Source organism: Parasteatoda tepidariorum, chromosome 6, assembly GCF_982258835.1.
Source record: "Parasteatoda tepidariorum strain Cologne lab strain chromosome 6, Ptep-v5.0, whole genome shotgun sequence".
Classification (NCBI taxonomy): Eukaryota; Metazoa; Arthropoda; class Arachnida; order Araneae; family Theridiidae; genus Parasteatoda; species Parasteatoda tepidariorum.
Window position 1 is genome coordinate 59917265 of NC_141760.1, and position 23554 is coordinate 59940818.

General features: G+C 30.0%; 2 protein-coding genes across 4 annotated transcripts in view; one reads left to right on the plus strand and one right to left on the minus strand.

The window, feature by feature from the left end:
• The window catches only part of Syt4 (Synaptotagmin 4), a 56026-nt gene extending 35714 nt beyond the window's left edge, over positions 1-20312 (plus strand). For both annotated transcript variants that reach the window (XM_016072948.4, XM_016072947.4), the window contains exons 2-5: positions 8357-8858; positions 14166-14541; positions 15670-15793; positions 16906-20312. In XM_016072948.4, the coding sequence (XP_015928434.3) occupies positions 8357-8858; positions 14166-14541; positions 15670-15793; positions 16906-17213 (1310 nt within the window). In that variant the 3' untranslated portion in view covers positions 17214-20312. The remainder of the gene's footprint in view (positions 1-8356; positions 8859-14165; positions 14542-15669; positions 15794-16905) is intronic.
• Positions 20313-23033: 2721 nt separating this feature from the next.
• Lon (lon protease homolog, mitochondrial) overlaps positions 23034-23554 on the minus strand; it is a 32507-nt gene continuing 31986 nt past the window's right edge. For both annotated transcript variants that reach the window (XM_043047348.3, XM_071178615.2), the window contains exon 21: positions 23034-23249. In XM_043047348.3, coding sequence (XP_042903282.2) covers positions 23106-23249 — 144 coding nt within the window. In that variant the 3' untranslated portion in view covers positions 23034-23105. The remainder of the gene's footprint in view (positions 23250-23554) is intronic.

Here is a 23554-nt window from a genome sequence, read left to right on the forward strand (position 1 = left end):
TGTGTATTTATTAATAGTAGTTGTAGTTGTTGAAAAATACGCAGTTACTAACGTATACTTAAGCGCAATTCATTCGGCCCGCAAAGCTCTATATTGGTTAAATAGTGCTAATTATTAATAAATTTTTGAAATAAATACGAAAATATTATTCGAATAAAATTAATTTTTTCCGACATTTTTGAAAAAATTTAAATTGAAAGAGGAGTTAGCTATAATCTGAAAAATATGGTCCCAATAGTTCAGTCGCGAGAGCTATTGAAAGTTTGGTTATACTAATGTTAATTTCACATGCAATCATAAAATTCGTTTATCTAACGCAATTTCATATAAAAGAGGATTTTTTATAATTATTTTTCATTTAATTGTAAGGTATACAAATTTTCATTATTTTAAATTATGAAATTTTAATTAAAAACAAAATACAAAATTTGTATTTCTTTTTAAATTTAAAATTACATTTGTACAAAATTGGTCGAATTCAAATTTAAGATGCGAAATTTTAAAAAGTCTTATTTTTAAATTTTTGAGTTCTCAAGAACTACTCGATAGATTTTATTCAAATTGTGAATTTTGTCATTAAAAACTAAATCGTTTAAAATAATGAAATCATTTGAGGAAATAGCAATTCAAATTTTTTTGTTATTACTAAATAAGGCAAAAAACAATCAATAATAATCCCAAACTATTTTTTGCATGCAATTATCTTTAGTTAAACAAGTTTTATAAGTGTATGCAAAAAGTTTTCGATTAGCTTTAAAATTAGATATGTAAAGACTATATTTTGATAGCTATATAAAGGTATATTTATTCAGAGTAAATATGTTCTTGTATCTAATTTCTTAATTTAATTGTTAACAATAATTAACTAGTATATTCGAGATCATCCATTTCAACCATTAAGATTTGCACTCAGTCCGTACGATTATTAAAATAAATTTTTAGTGATATTTAGATATTTTTCTTGATGAATCACTACGACCAGTCTGGTCAAGTAACTAATAGATTTCGATTATAACAGGAGAGAGAAGATCACAGGTTCGTACCCTGAAATCAATAAAGAATCTCAAGGTCAAATACACTTGATGGTTGAGAATGTTTGAAATGAAGGAAGCATAGTATTACAGGCTGAATAAAATTGCAGTTAAAGATTTCCTTACAGTGTTTATTATTTGTTTGAGGAATATATTTTATGCATTCCAGACTTTGAAAAACAGGAAAGAAATTGAAATTTTTCACTTGACATTTCAAACATTTCTATTAAGGAACAATATAATTCTAATAAAGTTTACACCATATTTTAATTCAGTTATTTACAAACTGTTCAGTTATTTATTACAAATGGAATGAAAACTGATATAATTCAGAAAAAGCATAATTTCTCCAACTCTGAAAAGTAATGATTACAACTTTTTTTATTTTACATAAAATGCTGTTTAATTCAATAGTTTAGCTCTAAAATCGATTCCCCTCTTTTTTTTATAAAAAGGAAAGTGTTAAATATAAGTTTTTCCCGATTTAATTATAAGCATACTCTTGTTTCATTAAGTTTGGTTTGGAAATTTCAGTTCTTTCAAACAAACAAAAATATTCTAGTTAATATAATCCTAGTTTGTAATTACAAAGTTTGCTCTTTTGTATTATTGCCATCGTGTGCTTTTACATACTCTAAAATTGACCATGAATTCTTGGAATTTCCATGAATTGGAAATTTCAATTCTTTCAAACAAACAAAAAATATCCTAGTTAATGTAATCCTAGTTTGTAATTACAAAGTTTGCCCTTTTGTATATTTGCCATCGTGTGCTTATACATACTTTAAAATTGACCATGAATTCTGGTAATTACTTTTCTGACAATAATATTTCCCTCAAGTTAAACAATGAAAAAAAATCCTAACAAACTCCTTTAGTTGTTTTATTTTTATGGTGCATTAAGTCTATATTAAATTAATGTTCAGTTAGTGTTGTAAATTTATGGGTGGTTTGATTTTTGTTTTTAAGATATCTGGCTAAAATGGACTATTTAAAAAGCTATTCTGCACCGTGCACACTTTCAATTCAATAGTATACATCTTATTTCTCTAAAAACTAAGTTATCTTTCAATCTCAGCAATACATTTTATTTTTTATTTGTTACTTTGTTTTATCAAATCATTCAAAAACACTTCTAAAACTTTTTTTCATTATCCAGTATTGAAAACTGCAGTATATGTTTTCATTTATTGTTCAGAAAAAAATTACAAGTAAAATTAAACTGCTAAAATATACCTCTTAAAAAGTTCAAATAAAAACACAAAAATTATGAAAAGCGATTTCCTAAACTTTAATAAAAAGCATTTAAAACAGCATGACGACTGATTCAAACATATGATTTTTTTTTCTTAGTAAACATTTGTTTTTTTAACATAGAAGAGTTCAATTTTTATACCCAGCACACATCAACTGTGTTTTTATCAGCTCTCTCAGATCCATCTGATGAATCTGATGATTTGGGTTCAAAATATGGCCTGGATTCAAAATAATCCCACTCCAAAGAAGAACTTTGTCGTTCTCTTGCTGATGACGGTTTGCGTTCTGGTCTTGATGTTGCGGTCCCTGATTTAGGCAATGTTGTTTTTCGTTTCACTCGTCTAGCAAAATTCGTATTAGGTTGAAATCCAGAAACTATTTCACCTTCGTGTTGAGAAGGGTAAAGATTTTCGTAAACAGAAGGTGTAGATTCAGGAGATTCACAGAAGTGATCGTTTAATCTAGATCTCAATACAGATAACGGTATGTTCTGCGAATTCGAGTTTATGCCTGTATCATCATCATCATCATTCAGTAATGCTGCAAGATTAACAGCACCTGTACCTGAAAAACTTTCTCCATTCATAGTTTTAGGTACAGTTTGCAAAGTACTTTCCCTCAAAGTTTCCTTTGAAGTGTGATCAGATAGTTTCAGCGGATTTTTCTTTCGTAACACCACAACTATCAATATAACAATTGCGATTATCAACAGTAACACGATTATAAATGTAATCACTACAAAAAACACTATAGTAAGAATCTGAATATTCGAAAACCCTTCGATGTGATTATGAACAACAATATGAGAATCATTTTGGCTCATAATTAGGAGAACGATAACTCAAAACATGACAAATTTAATTTAGCTACATAAGCTTTGCAAAAAATTGTCATTGTTTGAATACAGCACCATAATTTTCACATATCAGATACTAAAAGCTGTTGGGTGTAGTAACACAAAAAATTAAGAACGCATGCATATTTTCAAAAATCCATAATTAGGATTCTTATCCACATCTTTTAGTTCGGTTACACAAACGAAGGAGTTCTTTGAAAAAAACATGAAAACGCACTAAAAATGCTTCAATCAAATGTTAACATTAAAAGACTTAGTTAATTAAATAACAATTTCTATTATTAATTCTAATATTAATATTTATAAACAAATATTTTGCGTTTCCAGATCATGGTTTAGGCATAATACGTGTTGAAATTTTACAAGCTTTGCCACTTCTTCACAAAATATTAAAATTTAGTGGGGCCTACTTTTCTGAATGATTTTGCAAATCTACCAAACGTTCTTTAGCGTGGAGGTAGCAGGTTCAAATTCCACCGTAACCCTGGATGTATCTTTGCGATGTCCTTCTCTAATTTGTACCATTTGTTCTTTAATGTGACAAGGGCTTGCGATCCGACTTTTCCATGATCACACAATCATGCATATCTATATGCAACAATAAATGAATATCATTTAGTTTACATAAATCTAGAATTACATCAGGGTGGCTGAGAAACTAAGGTCTGAGACTTTAAAAATGAAGACCACAGGTTTGAGCGCTGAGCTTACAGTACACTCATAGCTTACAGGTGAATTACAAATAATTAGGTGAAAAAGGATCAACATCCACTTCGAGAAATATGAGTTTACGATTTCGAATTAAAATAAGAGTTTATTAAGTTCGTGTTCTACAATCTAAATCGTCTTAAAAACAAATTTTAGACGACAATTGCGTAATTGTTAAAGCAAATAAATCTTACAGTTTTTTTAATCGATTTCCAAGGTAATTAAAATTCAAAACTCTAAGAAAGATTATGAATTAGAGTCCCAAATTAACAATGAACTTTAATGATTAAAATTGAACCAGAAGTCGAAGAAAACTTTTTTCTATCTTGTCTAGAATCTTGGTTTTCAGGCAATTCTGAAATGTATAAACAAATTAGGCGAGAAGGTATTGTTTTTTCGTAGAGCCATGAAGTGTGAAAGGAAGCAGGTTCAATTCTCGTATCTCGGATGTATGTTTGTAACTTTATACAATTTGTGGTATCTGTTCTTAAATAAGCAAGTGTTTATAAGCCTTTAGAGCACACAAGCCAGAAGATTTATGTATAAATGGGCGACGCCTTGGGCCTTGTATTGTTTTTAGAACCGGAATGTACAAAGCACAAAAGCGAGAAGCAAAGATCCTCTTCATCACCTTCAGCTTAACTTTTAGAACGGTATAGTGAACAACAGAGGCATATTATAGAAAATACACCTCTCTAACTAAAATAGCTTAAAAAAAGCGATGCGCCATTGTTAGACATCTGGGCCTTTTCGCCTTCTCTTACTACTAGCACTGCGACAGTTTTTGCGACATTTTCCCATTTTTAATCATAGCAATTAAAAACTCGTACAGCTTAAGTTCTTCATTTGACGTATAAGCATTTAGTATTTGAGCTGAATACTCTTAGATGTATATTTTCAAGAGTGTGCATTTTCTAGAAATACCAATAAAAGTTCGTCCCGCAGTGAACTGATCGTAATGACACGGTTCCCAGTAGAACACCGAAATCAAGCATCACTGGCTGCGGTCAGAAAGTGGGTGAGTGATCACTTTGATCAGCCTGCGTAGGGACGGAGGATACGCTGTATCGGTCCTCGTTAAACTGTTCTCCCGTAAAGTGCTCGACTCCGCGCGCAGGTCGTTGGGCTACCAAAGCAGGGAAGCCATTCCCTCTTTAGAGGATCAAAATTGCGGATCATCCTCAGGGATGCTTCCCAGACCGTCGCCAATAGCCCATTGAGCAGCTCTAGTGCGACGTAAATAAAATAGCTATCTACCCACCAAAATAAGTTATATTTTCTGTACTTTACTTTCTATAAGCATCACTAGATAGCAGCACCAGTTACTACAGTTAATAGTTCCATAAAATTTTTAATTTATTGAAATGAAAGATATTGATCTATTTCACTATAAAATTTTCTTTTTTAATAAAGTGGGCTTCCTTTCAATCCTTCTCCCATGAAAAATGGTAAAAACTACTTTAATCACCCTTGAATAGCATAGAAAGCGACTTTTTTGCATTTTATTCTTGAGAGAAATAATGAAAAACTTTTATTTTTATCATTGTCACTAGATAGCAGCATCATTAGAAGAAAACGAGCTCGCTTTAAATTTTATATACCTTTTGAAAGGTGGAGAAGTGCCTTTTATTTTCTCCTCTTCGGTGAAGAGCTTAATTGTTGTCCATGGCTTGGACTGGGATTATATTCCCAGTCGTGAAAGCTGGGTGACTGGCAGTTAGATTGTCTTGGTTTGGAGTCAAATCTAAAACAGCGTCCAAAATGGTTGAATCTTCTTACTATGCATAAATAGTAAATGTATGCTGCGTTTCCTCACTAAATTAAATTTACATTTACGAACTTAAATTGGAAAAGAAAAAAATTTTGAGTATTGAATCCTTTTTTTTTTTTTAAATTTTATGATAGAAATTAGAGTTTCAAATTAAAGTAGTTTACAATTTCTGGTGTATTTTTTTTAGAAACCACCTATAAAATAGTACTTTCACTCCACTGAAAGGGGATATATCAATTGATAGTAATTATAGGCAGGGAATGAAGGTTTGATGTCATATTTTTTTCGATAGTTAACTCGTAATAATTATTGTCTTCTACTGGCTGAATTCAGATTTAACTGTATTAAAAAAAAGTAAACAAATTTCACTTGACTCACTTTCTAGTATCTTATTTTGACGCATTTGCAAGTTTATTCTCTGGTGAGAAGATTAATAATTCAGTGATTATTTGTGCAAAATAATGTAACGCAACTAAATTTATAAAAATTTTCTTTTTTATGTTTCGCTAAGTTTAGACAACTTTTACATCCTCAATTAAGCCATCATTTAATTGCTGATGAGTACGTCTATTGTCAATTTTATCAATTTTAACATGAAACCATGAAAGAATATTTTCTTTCTCATTGCCTACGCTTGAATGATTGATTATATATCATATACAGCAGTGTTCCCCAACCTTTTTATCATGGCGGACCTGCCAACGTTTAATAATTTTACCGCTGCCCGCTGGGGGGCGGGGGCGCTGATTGTTTACATTTTAGATTATTTTAATTTATTAATTTTAATTTAATTGTATTTAAACATGCCATCAAAATAAAATACAGTTGCACCAAAATATAAATATAAAGTGATTTAACATTTTAACTTACTAGAAGTTTTAATCAATGAGATCCCTGAGCTTGTTTCTTTGCAATGAGACGGTTCCATCTGGGGGTCATCGGAGACAATGATACATTACAAACTTTAAAATATTTATGTCACTACCTTCGGGGGCCACTTTTTTTTAAATAAATAAAATTTTAATGGAACACAGATATTTTTAATTTGGGGTATAAACCTGGGAATTTAAATTCATCTTCAATGGAATGGGCGGCCCGGTACAATTTGATCCACGGACCGGTACTGGTCCGCGGACCGGGGGTCGAGGAACACTGATATACAGCATCAAAAAATAAAGAGATATTTTAGAACTTTAATTTTCAAAAAAATATTTAAATGCCCATAGTCCATATTATTAAAAAGAACAAAATATGCCACTGAAGCTGAAGATGGCCATTATTTGCTTTAGCTGTACCAGCGATTCAGAATGTTGTTGTTGTACACATGCCTAAGCTGTGTTCACGTTATCAAAAAGTCTTTTCTTTTCTGATCGAGTGAATGTAATACTACATTTCTTTAATTCCAATCTGTAGCCCTATTTTAAAAAATAAATTAATTTTTACAATGCACGCCATGAAGTTCGATCTAAAATAAAGTCTCGAATAACAATTGTAATCGGAGGATATACACACAATCACACAATTTACAAAGCCAATATGCAACCTAATCTTATTAAATTCAAATTTGTTTATGACCCTAACACAATCAAGTAAATATTATTATTATTGAAAAAATTAAGCTTAATCTAAAAAATAGCACATGTAAGGTACAATGAATCTACCTAGTTTCAAAAATCAGCACATATGAGGCAGAAAAAGTTTAAAAACAAAAAATCCTGTTAAACTTTATTATTAAAAATTCTGTTAAACTTTATTAATAAAAATTCGGTTAAACTTTATAATTAAAAATTCTGTTAAACTTTATTAATAAAAATTCTGTTAAACTTTATTATTAAAAATTCTGTTAAACTTTATTAATAAAAATTCTGTTAAACTTTATTATTAAAAATTCTGTTAAACTTTATTATTTTTTTATTCACTTGTGGATAATTTAACGGAATAAATGAGATTTAAAATACGAAAAAGGGGGTCTAAACGAGCAACTGGAGTTTTGAGAAATTTAGAATTTATTTCTTAAATATTTCTTGTCCTCAGATATTTTTTTTCAAAATTACAATTGACTAAAGAGCACTATTTAGAATTTTTGAAAATAATAATTTATTCTTAGATTATATACCTGCAGATTGGTAAACAATTTTTGTTAAAGAACTGAAACAAACAGTAATTGAGTAAGTTCAGGAATTAAAAAACTATTTATGAGTCTCTCCTCTTAGTAATTTCTTAAGCTTGTTTCTTATAATATTTTTTTTAAATTTTAGTTGCAAAAATTCTGATGTTGAGATAATTATTTTAAAAATCTTAATCTGTAAAATAATCTGCTGATGCTGTTATAATCTGATGCTGTTATAATATCGTCTGTCGTGCTGGGGGGATTCTGCTATCGACTTATGCATATCTAGGATATACCTAGGGGATATACTTAGTAGTTTTTATCAGACTTTATCTTAAAAATTTATGCCACTTCCCATAGTTAAATAGCAATTAAAACTTGCAAAAAATTTATACAAAGCAAATCGTTTTAAAATTCGTGTAGAAATGGATCGTGAAGTGTACACAAACTAGTAGAATAAGATTTACTGTCTCAACTTAAAGAACAATCTCTACTCCCATTATTATGAATTTAAATAAACATATGGATCAGGGCTAATAAATATGAGTTATGAATAAAATCAATATAAGTGCTCTATAAATCTATTTATTCATGTTTAAAAAATAATTTAAATTTTCTTTCAGTTACAACACCTGCTTTGATTGGAATATGCCTCGGAAGTGCTTTCTTCCTCGTCACACTCGCAGCCGTGACCTGTTTTTGTTACAAACGTCGATCACCAAGCGCATCGGCACAGAAGCTCAGTTCTGTCTTCAAAAAGCACCACCCTGATAAACCTCTCGTTTTGCGAAAGCCGACAGCAGTTAAAAGTCCCAGCAGTGGTTCGGTCAGTGGGTCAATCTTAATTAAGAAAAGCCCCAGTCCTACTCAGCCGAAAATCTCACCACCTGGCACCAGAACTTCACCAAGTGGAGGAAACAAATCACCTTTGAGCAGAGATGCTGACAAGTGCTTGGTGGGTTCGAATCATTCGTCAAGGCAAAACTCACCCATCACTGAAGACAAGAAATGCATTGACAGCGAAAATGAGAAGCTGAAGAACAACAAAAATGAAGAGCTGGATGAGTGTAAGGAAAAAGAAGTTTTAGTTGAAAAGCTATGCAAGCTAGGACAATTACATTTCAGGTAATTACACTTTTTCCTCTTTGAACGTTTTTTAACAGGTTTTGAATTATCAAATACTTAAAAAAAATGTTTTTTTATTTAAAACTCGATTTCTGAGGTACTATGAGACCGATTGCATTCAAATTTTATATTCTGTTTTATAAAATTGCATATTTAGAATGATGTAAAAACTTGTATACCTATTTTCACAATTATTTTTACTACTATTTTCAAATATAAAAAAAAATATTAAAATCATTTTTTGCATGCTAAGCAAACTGAATAATTGCGCGCAAAATTTTTCGAATTGCTTAAAAAGCTCTCACAGTGAAATTAACATTAATGGATTCAAACTTTCGACCGCTCTCCTCACCAAAACGATTGGGATCATATTTCCCAGATAACGGCTAGTTCCCATATTTTAAAGATCAGGAAGGCCGGGATAGCCTGGTCAGTAGGGCGCTGGGCCTATGTCCGAGAGCTCATGGGTTCGAACCCCGCCGGCCGAAGACTCCCCGTGTAGTAAAGTGACTGATGCACGTTAAATCTGTCGAGTCACAAAAGTCCTCCATGTTCCCATAACAAATCAATACCTCTGGGGGTACTGAATTAGAGATCGATCGTTCTCTGATTCAGGTCAAAATTACGATCTGTGGATGAATGAAAGGATGTATGAATGGGTCCGCCCTCTAAACGGGTACGACTTATGGTGTGGCAGAAGTCGAATTCTTGACCATAGATGGCGCCACTGAAAAACAAGAAACGCAAACTCTATGCCTTAAATTTGCTTGGCTTTCACCAAGCAGGCTTGTCCGTGTGGCAAGTGACATTAGAAACAACAACAACAACAAAGATCAGGAGGCCAAGTCCGTTGAAAGACGTGTTTATTCAGAGAAATCTAATTTCGTTACTTAAAATATCATCTGTTCGAATTAATTAATTAGAATACTTGAGATTACCCCTTCAAATCATTAAGATTTAGTCCCAGTGCGTGAAGATCCGATCACTAGATCAAAAGTTATTCAGGATGCTTCGTTAACAAACTAGCTATTGAATAACGATCTAGTAACAAATACTATACTATTTTCAAAATTGATTACTTTCATGTCTGAAGAGTCCTGAGCGGAAGAATGCATCTCAATCAATGCTCAATTCCGTGATCTCCTTTGCTTCCCACGTATCAATATCCTCTTCCTTCAAATAATCACCTACCCTTTCTATATTGTCGGGCGTGATGTAGCAGAAAAATAATTAGGCTCCCTCAACTCTTCGGAAAAATAACACTTAGGGTTCAGGAATCACAAACAAAGAGCGAGCAGCATGAATATAAAATGCTTTTCGTTTGTTCAATAATATTCACGCCCACACAAGGATGAAAGTCAGAGCTTAAATGGCAGATGAAGCTAAAAAAAATTTCAGTGTGAAAGTTTGTTGAAACTCATTTTGTGTGAACATATGGATATTCCTAAGCTTCTGAAGCTTAAAACTAATGAAGAAATTAATTGGATATTAAAATCATTTCCCCCTTTTTTTTCATTTGAAAATGAAGAGGTGTCACTTATAAAATCAAGTAATAACTCTCTGAATTCCGATAATTACTATGGCAACCATTCCACTTTTTCCTTCATTGTCTGGAGCTTTACATTTAACACTTTGAAGTGTCATATTTTCATTTTTTGGAGATACTTTTAGGGAAAATTCTATTAAAAACTGACAAACTTTCATAGTCATGGCCTGCTTATGCTCCTTAAATACTATATCAAGCTATTTTTTATTTCCCATGTGTTTTTTATTTTCCATGGTAACAATGTTTTTTTTTTTTCTAAATACATTTTGGAAATATTTTTATTCATTTTTTTAAATCAAGTAATTACACTCAAACTATCATAATCCATTTATTAAGTTCCACTATCAAGCAACCGTTTGAATGATAGGAGGCCCCACCTACTGGTGGATCCTCGGAAAAATTATTTACAATTAAGTATTGTTAATCATTATTCTAAAATTATTACAAGATATGGCGAATTCCAAAATAACTGAATTTCGTAGTTATTAGGCAAAAGATAATTTTTTTTTTCAAAAGCAAGCCCTAAGAATAAAGGATGAGACTAATACGGTTAGTTCAGTTAAGCGTATTAGTGTGGGCGCCAGAGCCAAACTTTAGTAAGTTTCATTGGCGGTATACAGATTAATCTGGTTATTTTAACTATACAGTAATTAAAAGAATTTAAAAACATATATCAGCCTAAAATATAAGCACTATAAACCTTTCAAGTGGCTCCAAAATAAAAAACACAATTCTATATTATAAAATAATGCTATCGAAATTTTTCAAAATCAAAATTCAGCATTACGAAATTATAGACTTTTCTTACATCAAAGTTGGAATTTTGTAATATCACTAGGAATCTTCACCCCTTATTCACACCACTAACCAACCTTCATGATTACTTCACATTTATCATTGATAAAAATTTTGATACATTTTACGAAAACCAAACAAATTGCGTAGAATTTTTATCTTAATTATAAATTTGAAAAGACCTTCTGCATAACAATTTGTAATACTTATTAAATGTTTTGATTAGTAATACTGTCGATCTGAGTGTGATTTATATCTATTCACATAATTTTATTTCGAATAAGTACGGGTAATATATAGCTGGATCCTATAGCTTCGAATAATCCTATATGCAGCATTTTGATACATTATTTATTTACTGGGCCAAATTTTTGAAATAACATTTTGTGTGTTTAAGACGAGCATTATTTATGCAAAAGAAAAAAGTATTTTTCCAATTGTAAGATATGGATAGTAAAAAAAAGAACCCAATTATTTTTGAATAGAATATGATATGATAAAAGCATTCATCCAGAAAAAGAACTCGTTTAAGTTCTTTTAAAATATAAAAATATCTATGAAGGAGATTAGAATTTTTTATATAAGCAATTAGTTTACAGCAATAGATACTTAAAAGAGCATTTAAATGAGAACTAAGAAAATTGTGAAGCATAGTTGAGGAATTCGTAAAAACATATTTTCATAAATAGCACAATTAAGAGCAAAAACAAATATTTGAAAGAAATATTTTATTTACTTTCAAAATAAAAGCTTTAATAAGTGCAGTTTTAATAAATTACCCTGTTTCTTTTTCAACTGTTTTCCATCTAAACATAATCTTGCTTCAAAATTAAAGCCAAATACAAAGAAAGCCATTCTTTTTCATATAAAACGTTCCACAAATAATAGTTTTAATCATTATTTAAAGATTCGAAGTTTAAATAATTGTTAGGGAAGAAATTGCTTTATTTTAATCGGTAAGCTTTTGTTTTAAACTAAAATTTCTTGAGATTTAACTCGAATTTATTATTTGTTCAACAAGGAGAAAAAAAATATATACAAATTGTTTGAACAGCTTTCTGTGAGGATGGAAAAAGTTATTATTCATTGTCAATTTATATTCCATTAAGCTTTAAATCTAGAAAGTATTATCTTAAAGAATCTTTATTATGCATTTAAAAATAATCGTAAAATAAACTTTATCGAATATTTTATGTACTATCTTTAGAAATTTGTGTTAGAGCAAAGCTATGCATTTATTACTTTAAAACCATTAGAATTTAAAGAAGATAAATATTTTATAATCATAAAAAATATGAAAAATTGTTATTCGTGTATGTATCCGCCAATTGCTTAGAAACTTCATTAGAAATAGTTCATTTTGCCAACTGTTTTGTGTTTTTTTTATTTATTTGTGATAGATCATAAATATTTTTTTTCTTCTCCTTTTTTTAGAGATAATCGTGTTAAAAATACTTCTGAAATTTTTTGAACTGATTCATGAACAAAATTTGCTGTTTTAAAAGTTTTTCGCAAGTTATACTTTTGCTTAGTGATGAGATTCAATTCATTCAAGAATCGTTATTCTTATATGTGTACACATTTCTTAAACAAACCGGCACACTTAGGAAAATTTTGACTTCGCATGTTTTTATTTTAATTGATTTATAGTTTTATTTAATTTATATTTTGTTGTTTAACACTATCCTTTCGAAAATTGCAGCAAATGACGTTTTTTTTTCCGAAAAAACATTGAAACTGTTTTTGAATTAAAGATGGCTTCTCTGCATGCAATGAAATCGCGATTCCAAATAATTGGCATGTTTTTAAGTACCAGCTTTAAATTTGGAAATTTTTTAAAAGCGATGCTTATCTATTAAATCCCATCACAGCTTCATCGATTGTAGGACTATACAAATTTATAAAATATCAAGGCCAGATTATCGTATGGGCAGAAGGGGCACTTGCCCCAGGATCTGACATTGTAAGGGCCCTCAAATGCATTTGCATAACATTTCAAACAAATTTTATTTTTTAATCATTTTATTAAGAATTTTGTTTTATTGAAATTAAATTTCAAGTTATGCTTTTCTTTTACAGTTACATTTTTGGATGTTTTATTATATGAAGAGACTTAAAACTTATTTTGAGATACTTAGATAACTTTTTATCAAATTCGAAACAAATTTTTCTAGTATAATTGGTCTTAATTATTAATTATTCATTGAGCTGTCTTTTCACCACTTAGTAAATAGTTTAAAGCTTTAATAATTGCTATTCATGTTGTTGTTTTCTTATTTACCTTACATGTAATTTTTTTTTCTTTGAAAAGAATTTTATCTTATCTTATAAGCGGTGTTGTACAGCCGACCCAATTCTGAGTTTTTAAGTCCCAATTCTAAGTTTGGACCAAACATCGGGTCAAATTAGTCTTCTTGTAGGACTTTTTCGATGGAACTAACCAGCGTTTGCGTTACATGGTATGGAAAGCCACAAAAACCAACCACAGTTACACAGACAGAAAGAGAATTCTTACCTGATCCGCCTACCACTGAGCATTTTTTTACATCATCACTGTGGTCAAGGTTCATATCAAACAGCCACCTCTGGGATTCGAACCTGAGACACCTCAATGGGCGGCAACTGAGGTACAGTGACTTTTTGAAAAGGATTAAGAAATCGATGGTTATTTAAGGGTCCCAAATATTCTGAATAGAGCCTCAATCTCTCTTTATCGGAACCTAAATAACATTATTGGCTTAAAGGATCACTAAGTTATTTTCTGTCTACAATGTACTGTGTCTGTGTCAGCAGCAAAAACAAACAAATTAGAAAAAAGGGAGATAAGAAATTATCTTGCGTAATTTTTAAAAATTCTTGTAAATAAATTTTTGTTTCTTCAAAATTATTTTATTTTTGCATATATTGTAATTCCATAGTAAACAAGAAATTTATTTCTTCCTCCACTTAATCAATTTTCACTGCAGGTTGAAGTATTCTTCCGAAAAGCTATCCCTTCAAGTCAATATAGTTAGATGCTCAGATTTACCTCCAAAGGATTCAAACAACGGGTCTTCAGACCCTTACGTGAAACTTCAACTACTTCCTGAGAAACAACATAAAGTGAAAACGAGGGTTCTCCGAAAAACCCTGGACCCTGTCTATGATGAAGATTTCACATTCTACGGCATCACTCCAAACCAACTGCAGGCGACCACTCTCCATTTCGTAGTCTTGAGTTTTGACAGATACTCCAGGGACGACGTCATCGGAGAGGTTATCTGTCCCCTATCTGGAGTAGAAATAGAAGATTCCGGGAAACAAATGGAATTAGTTAAGGAAATCACACCTAGAAATCTTAAAGTAAGTAGTGATTTAGTAAACGTTTTTTTCTTCTTTTTTTCATGAACCATGCGTGAATTTCTGCAAACTGGATTCGTTTAGACCTGTATTTATGATTTAGTAAAAAAAAAATTCTTATGTATTTATCTGTGCTTTTAAATATAATAGTACTAAATGTCAATTCATATTTACAAAAAAAAAAAACTTGTATAGAAAAACTAGAATTGAGACCTAGTGGTTAAAAATTTATAACCAACATTTTTATAGTTTTGAGATAAATAGATTTTCCTTTCATAGGATACAGCAGAGATGTATGGTTTTCTATAAAAGCGAACTAGTATAGTGTTACCGTGCCTCGACAGAGATTCGTACAACTTGAGAATGAAAGCTCTTGTTTATTATTTAGGGTAGAGAATTTTATTCCTTCGTAAAATCTTCAATTTTCGCATTGTCTATTCAAGTCAATGTTGAATTTCGCGAAATTACCTAAATATGTTCTAACAGGGCTGGTAAATTTATTCCATTCTATTAGGGCAAATCTTCCAGGAAGAGAAATGTTTTATTCTAGAAGCAGAAACTATTGTTTTATCGCAAATGAATATTCAATACACATAATTTATTTCTAATCTACAACCATTGATTAAGAACAATATTCTTACGCTTTAACTGCTAAGCGACAGTAAAATAAAATAATTATCAGTAAAGATAATTTAGTTTTTCCCATGCATTATTTGCGTAGAAAACTTCTTTTTAATTGCTATATTTGTGTTAAAATGCCGCCTCTAATGCTGCAACTGGTACGGACTGAGAATGTAAGCTATTATAAAGCTTATTTACTGAAAAGTAAGAGCTTTATGAGATATAGTTAAAAAAGAACCATGGATAAAAAAATTTGAAGAAATTTTTTGGTCCGAATTGTCATGTTTCGTGAGAATCACCCATATATTAAAGGCGGTGATTAAGGATTACTCTATATATCACATTTGACTAGGGTATATTGCATATTTTGAGTTAGCACAGTTTTCGTATACTTTTCAAATTTTCAATTTTTTTAATTTTTTTTTCCTAGATCATTTATGAAATAAAACTTTTCAAGCAATGAACATCAAATGAAATGTGAAAAAAAAAATTTCTTTATTATTTTTATAGATCCGATACCAAGGACGTGGTGAACTTTTAGTTTCGCTGTGCTACCAACCGGCGGCTAATAGACTCACAGTTGTGGTCTTAAAAGCACGTAATCTTCCCAAGATGGACTTCGCTGGACTCTGCGGTAAGAAAATGTTAAAAATATTTTTTTAACTCTTGCAAAAAATTCCCTGATGCGCTCAACTAAAACAGTTGACAGCAATTCAGTGTGAAGCGTTAAGAGCTTGATGCCTTTCAGAAATCGGAGCAATATTTTTTTTCCGTTTCTATGACACGTACAACAAACGTTTTATTTAATTTTTTATTTTTATGATAATTATCTACCGACGCGTACAGATGCTTTTGTCCGCTGCTGTGGCAAAAGCATCTTGACGTGCGTGACACGTCTTTCAGATGCCACAGGTAAGGATATATGTTTAAACAAAATCTCATTTTGATATAAGTTAAATCATTGACGAATGTTTCGAAAGACATTTTAGTGGGATTCTTATTTCTTTATGTTATGTTGACTTAATTAATTTAATTCTTCTATGTTATATTAACTTCAAAAAAAAGGTTTAATTAAGGCTGTGGATTTGAAAATATAAACAAATCAATCCTACAATATTTGTACTTAGTTATAGTCATTAGTTTCTTACAAAAAACTCATTCCTTTTTCACTGATAACAAACAGCTCGTATTCATGAAAGCAAACTACAAGTTTTGGAATGAATTTAAGCTCGCATAATAGCTGTAGGAGGAGATTTGTATAAAATTCTTCCTTGTTGGGGCCTAAACAATCCAGTATGTGTAAAAAAAATTCTGCGTTTATTCTAATTAGCGATGTTTCAGAAAATAAATTAAATGTTCCCTCTTCCAAAGAAGACACTAACCTTTTTGTGCACCAGCTATTGACTATGACCGGACATTTTCTTAACGCTTGAGATCTAGTTTATAGGCAATCTTCAGTCGTGACGCTTTTGCACTAGATTATGTTCATTGAGCTATATCTGTTAATGCAGTACAAGAATAATTAAAATAGGTGATTGTCTCTATTTTAATAAAGTTAACACAGTCGAAAAATTCTACGGGTATTAAGTCAAATGCTCTTTCTGGGGAAAAAAAATTCTGTTTTATTTTCTTAAAAACCAAAATAGCAAAGCACACCAATTATTATAATTTAAAAAAACTTAGATTCAAAGAAATATTTTTGTACTTGAAAACGTTGTTTTAAAAGCATTCTATTTACTTCCTTAGATCCATATGTAAAAATTTATTTGCTCTACAACAACCAAAGGATTGCCAAAAAGAAGACACATGTAAAGAAGCGAACTACCAGCCCAGTCTTCAATGAATCTTTCGTATTTGAGGTTCCTTACAATGAGGGTCTCGAGAATATCAGCTTGGAGTTTTTGGTTCTCGATTGGGACAGAGTCACTAAAAACGAAGTTATTGGAAGGCTAGAATTGGGCCCAAAAAGCGGAGGCCCCGCACAACAGCACTGGAATGAAGTGTGCAATGCTCCTCGTCGTCAAATAGCAGAGTGGCATAAGCTGAAAGAATGATAAATCCCAAACGCAAGAGAACTGTTTGAAATGTAAATATGTATATGTGTTTAGTGTAAATGGTGCACCATTAGCATCTGATATTATTTATGTCTGTTGATTGTTCGTGGTTTATCAGGGTCAATTTAAAATTTGTTTCATGTAGTTGGTTGTAATATGAAAGTAGGCATTGAACAGTTGAGGATTTTAGTGGTAAAGTCTGGAAATTGTTGTGATGTTTTTGCGGAAGAAAAAAAACCCATAACATCTTTGTTGAAAACTCATTCGATTGAATATTTAACCATTAATCTTACATTTATACCATATTTGCGTGCAATTTTTCCAAACCAGTTATTTGCCGAAAACAAATGTGTTTTAAACTGGTAAAGGATAGTGCTGTATTATTTAATATTAAATGTTTTTATTTTTAATGCTAATTAACAGTCTGTTTGAATAAAAAAAAACATTGCAGACGTTTAAGTTACTGCCCAATTCTTTTATCATGAATGCTTCATATGATTCTAACATTAGTGTTTAAAAAAAAAAATTCCAACCAAATTGAAAACTGAGTAAATGTTTTTGAGACTCAGTTCAATAAATATTATTAATTGAGTTAATGCCATCCTGTAAAACAAAAACAAAATAAAACTAATTTGGATTGGCAATGAAAAAAATAATAATAATTTGATAAAGCTATAGATTTATACCGTTCTTTAAAAACACAAATTACTTTAAATTTTATCTTCCTTTTTTGTACACATAGATAAATAAAATATACTTTGAAGTACTGAAAGTTTTTTCAACGAATATATTCAAATAGCCAATTTCAAAAAAATTAATATAGAACAAGTAAGCTATTAATGACCATTAAAATTTTTATTTTGCTATATTTTCAATGCTAAAATTATAACGTTCAAATATAGGTTAAGGTCGAAAAATATGAACTGGTGATGGCAATTTCATACTTCAAATATTACAGATATAGCAGTCTGGAATTCTATGTTATGTCCACATTATGCAGTCTCACTTTCATAAAAAAAATTAATAAAGTGTGCTCTCTTTCAGACTAAAACAGAATTTGATTTTCTTATTATTCATTATTTTGTAACTTTTAAGATACACTTTCATACGTTAAAAACATGGTTAAAAGGATATCTTCTATTCATAAGGGTTTACTTTTAGCAATAAAAGGAAAGCTTAAAAGTTACGATTTTAAAATAGTATGATACACTTTTCAAGGTACCTTTTATTATCATGTACCTTGTTGTTGGACTAGCTTCACAGCTTAGTTTAATTAAAAAGTGAAGTTATACTACGTGTGTGCAAACTTGTAAGTGAAAGCAACACATCATGATTGGGAATGTAAAGCAGCATCTATTACTAAATTGTGAATATTCTTAAAAATATTAAATGTACTGATCCTTCTTCAACAAACTGTTAAATTTATAATAAATCTATGCAAAGCGTTCATGAAGAAGCTAATCAAATTAGAAAACTAAGAAACGTCTTTATAAGTAGGTTACGAATATTACATTACTAGCATGATGAAATGCAAGACATATTACGAGTTAAACAAACATAGTGTGTTATTTATATCTTTGAAAAATAAGTAAATATTATGGCTTCTGGTGCACCTCCAACACTATGTATTGAACAAGTTTAGACTCTCCGAAATGACATGTTTGTCTTTCATTCTCAGTGGCTTCTTTATAAAAAGAAATATGTTTTATGATATATTTTTGTTTCATAACCCTTGAAAATGTTTACAAATTTAGAACAATGAACCCTCACTTTGTCTCACCTCATGTGCTTCGTGAGAAAATAATATATGAATTACATTTTGCAAACAACCTTTGAACAAAATGAACAATTTAATACCATATTTAATAAGTGTACAATGTAAATTTTTGCATGTCTGGACTATGGATTCCTCCGGCATATATGTGCAGTGGTTCATTTTGTAAGTCATAGAGCTTGAATTAAAATTTACTGCGCTGATTAATACTATTTTCAATACCATTTTTAGTCTATATGATGCAATGTTAGATACTCTTTCCCCGTTACTATCATGTAAATGTCAACCCGCATTGTTATCTAAGCACCTATGCAGTGTTTTGGTGAATGTGAGAGCATCTAGTGCAAATGAGTGCAATACTGAATGTATCAAAAAAAGTGTTCGTGGGTCTCGTTACACAGCGATGAACAGTTTAATGATAACATTATAATTCATAATTGAAAAATACCCCAAAATCCATTCTTAAATTCCCCCTTAATATTTCTAACCAAATTTTTTTAAAATTCAAATCACTTAATTTTGAATTTGCAACATATTTATCAATTATGAAAGTATTTTAGAGAAAGAAAACAACAAATATTTTTAAAAAAAATGATAATATAAAATGTTATAGAAATTAGAAGGTATACATTATTACAAAAGTTTTCGTTTAATGCAATCAACCTTTAGAAAAAAAAACTTTACAAAGAAACATTTAGCTTTCAGAATTTATCAAATAAGTAAAACATTTTTAAGCATTCAAAAATGTTAAAAGTATTACTATAAGACTTAGCTCTTTTCAAAATAGGAGCTTAATAATGCTACCATAAAAATTCCTTCAATTACTTAAATTTATAATTCTTTTTATTCTGGTTATCATCAACTTTATTAAAATATCCTAATTTGGTTGCAGTGAAAGCAAATGGAAATATATAAAAAAAAAACTAATATTTAGTATGTAGGAATAAAGAATTACATATGTTGAGCTATAATGAGAATGATAAGGTATGATTATAACTTTTGTTTTTAATTTAATTACTTTTTACTTTCAAATAAACTAAAAATATGAAATGTAAGGTTTTTTTCCCAATCTGGTCTATGCATGAATGTGTGCTTGATAAAAAAGTAGGCTTCAAGTTTTAAGTTGCTGATGTTCCTCGCATTTTTATTATTATTTATGTTATGGATACTATATCTAAAAATGTGTAAAAAGGAAACAAGATTGTAAATGAAAAGTGTAACAATGCAAATAACTCATGCAGAAGGGGCAGAGAAATCAAAATGAATGTTGATATAACTCTGCCTTGTAATTTTAAAAAGTGAATAAAGAAATTTGTGATGATTCATTTGAAGTGGAATTTTTTTTTTTTTTCACAAAAAAGTTTAAACATAAGAACAGATCTAGAATTCATCATGGCTATCAACTATGTGATTACTTAAATCTTTAAACAGCATTAATTAAACTTTAAATAGGTTTGATTTTTTTAAAAAAGCTTTTTTATATAAAAATAGTGAATATTGGAGGAAAATTTTATAGATTAATTGTACGATTAATAATACGATTACTAATAATGTATTAATAATACGATTAGGGCAGCAAAATATAATGGAATTTGTGACTTAAAATTATTTCTAAAGATTATATATATATAAATATATTTCAATGGCAGGCACTTTGGTCTTATTTCCCATTGGCCTCAGAATTGCTACTTTCTTATCGTTACCCAGTGGGCACCTGTGGCTAAGTCACAGCGGTGGAGTAGCGACCCCCACATCATACAACAATGTAACCCGTTAATAGGGCGGGTTACATTCTCACAAAAGAAAGGATATAGAACAGAGAGAGAGAGAAAGTTACATCCATGCCTACGGTGGAATTCGAACCAACAACCACTGGCCCTGTAGTCCAGTACAGTAACCACTAGACCATTGATCGGCTTCTAAAAATTATATAAACCGTTTGTAATTAGTTTAGTATATTAGGTTATCTTTTTGCCAACATAGATTTTTTTAAAGCTTCCTCATGAACTTGGTGTTTTTTTTATTTAAACGATTGAAAACTCCTCATGCACCACAAAGTATAGCACGAGGCTTACAGAAGTAAGTAGAAAACAAAAACAAGAAAATTTACATTAAAAACAAAATTCCGCAAGGCAGCAAGACTTTTGGTAGTTTTGACCAGTTCTGAAAAAACAGGAGGCCTACAAATAGAAATAACTGTAATTTTCAAATTAGAGTCTGCTTGCAAAGCTTCTGTCTTATCAGATGTCTGTAATCATCTGAAATATTACTAAAAACCCTTTATATAATTTTAAAGCATTAACAACATTATTTTTAAAAATAGAATTGAATATTTTGATTTATAATAATTATTTTTAACAATTTCAGATCCAATAAAGATGAGTTTTTATTTTATAGATTTCCTTGTTTAAAATTTCAGGCTCCTATGATTATGTATTTGAAATTTTAACAAAATGATCCAAGTACTTTTAAACATTCCTCATGAATGACACGAATTTGTAATTCACAACGTAGTAATTCGTGTAATCCACAACGAATGGGGCGTAGCCACTAAAAGGTTTGAATGCTTATGTTTACCTCATAAGTAAGGTTAACTCCAAAGAAAAGGGCAGTGGTTCAATCATGTAATAAACTCTTCTCTGTGTATGTTGGTGAAAGGGAAAACTTTTTTGCACGCTTACGAATCATTTTTTGTTTATATTTAGAGCAATGATGAAGCAGCATCACGAAGAAAATATTTATGTCTTGGTTTTAAGCTCTGACAACAATTAATTTAGCCACCTTACAAAATGAAAATTTGCCCAGCTGCCTATTACAAATCTTTTTTACAATTTCAAAATATTTATGTCTCAAAAAACACATCGAACCTGCTCATGACACATAAGTCTGTATAAAGAGTATTTCTATAAAAACAGTAAAGAGATAATATAATTGCAATTATCTTGTAAAAAATGATAATTAATTAAAGAGAGTGGATTTATTTTGAGAAGTAATACAAAACAAACATGAATTAAAAATGACTACTGATCAAACTCTAATCATAGTTTTGGATTTCAATCCCAAAATTACTTTATAAATGCTAATGAGTAATTAGCAACATCTGCTTTTTTAATTAAAAACCTGTATACCATTGTTCAATTAGCATATTATATGTAAGAAATCATCATGGAGAGGTTACGAACACATAACCAAGTTTTTTTTTATCTTCTTATGCCCCTAGTTTCTCTCCTCTGCTGTCATTAAACAGAGAGAATCTGCTTTGTGATTAGTCAGAAATAGTTCTATCAAAATTAGCCATCAAAGAGAAACTATCGCACTGTTCGCATGATAAAAAGCATTTGAAATGTTACAATTGAATCATGAAACAGACGTTTTTTTTTTAATAAATTGAATGGAAACCAGTAGTTCAATTGAGTATTGTTGCGGTTGCATAAGGGCTAAAATAAGCATAACTTTTATATTTTTTGTAAACCCCAATTTGTTAAAATGCAGAAGATTCACTATAAAATTACTGCAGAAATTACTTAAAATTGTGAAGATTTTTATTTTCAATTTTAATTCCTCATTCAAAAAATTTATAGTACAGTTAATCGGGATATAGTAATAATTATATTCTAATATAATCATTTTAAATAAACTTGAAATAGCTAAAAAAAGTGTTTTTTGTATTTTAGATGCTTAGCATCATATATTTTACATTAATAAATGATTTAAAACATTGGTACAGCGAAAATTCAAGATGTCAACATTTGAGCCAGGCAGAGAGGCTTGCTCAAAGTAAGTTCTAAGAAGGTTAAAGTTTTAAGATACATTTTCAAAACAAAGAAGATTTTATTCTCATTGTAGAAAATGAGGCATAAATGCAGAAAGCTTCTGTAAAATGTAGAAGAGTTGGCAGCTAAGCACCCAAAAAAAATTTTTTAATGAACTTTTAGAAAATAAAAGCATCTCATTTTATTTTTCGATAAATTGGAATCAAACAATTGTAAGAGAATTTTCGTCTGCTTTACAAATAAGCTTTCAGGAGAGTAAATTGAACACAACAATGAAAAATAAATAAATATTTATTAAATAATTATAAAGACCTATAAAATGTAAACATCTTAAAATTCCATATGCTATTCAAATACAATCTTGTAAACATCCTTGTAATGTTCCACAAAATGTACATCCAACCCTTCAGTTATGAACTTTGCTAAATCAGCAAAATCTTTTTTGTTTTCAGCTGGCATTATTAAAGTAGTAACTCCTACTCGTTTAGCCTATAAAAATATAATAAAATATATGAAAGTAAACCTGCAAAAGTTAATGAAGATTAAAAGTATAAAAAAAAAATTACTTGCAAAATCTTAGGATAAAATAGAAAATTAAAGAATGCTTATTTTTTTAAAAAAAGTTACAAAATAGTAACACTTTGCTATAAGCTCATGAATTAACAATATAAAATACACAATTAAGAAAGCTTTTTAGTTGTTATTTTATACTATAAAACAGCAGTTTCCAAATTATTTTTTTTGACAATTTAGCCCTAAATGATTGTCCTTCTATTCCCAGAACCCTGACTTCA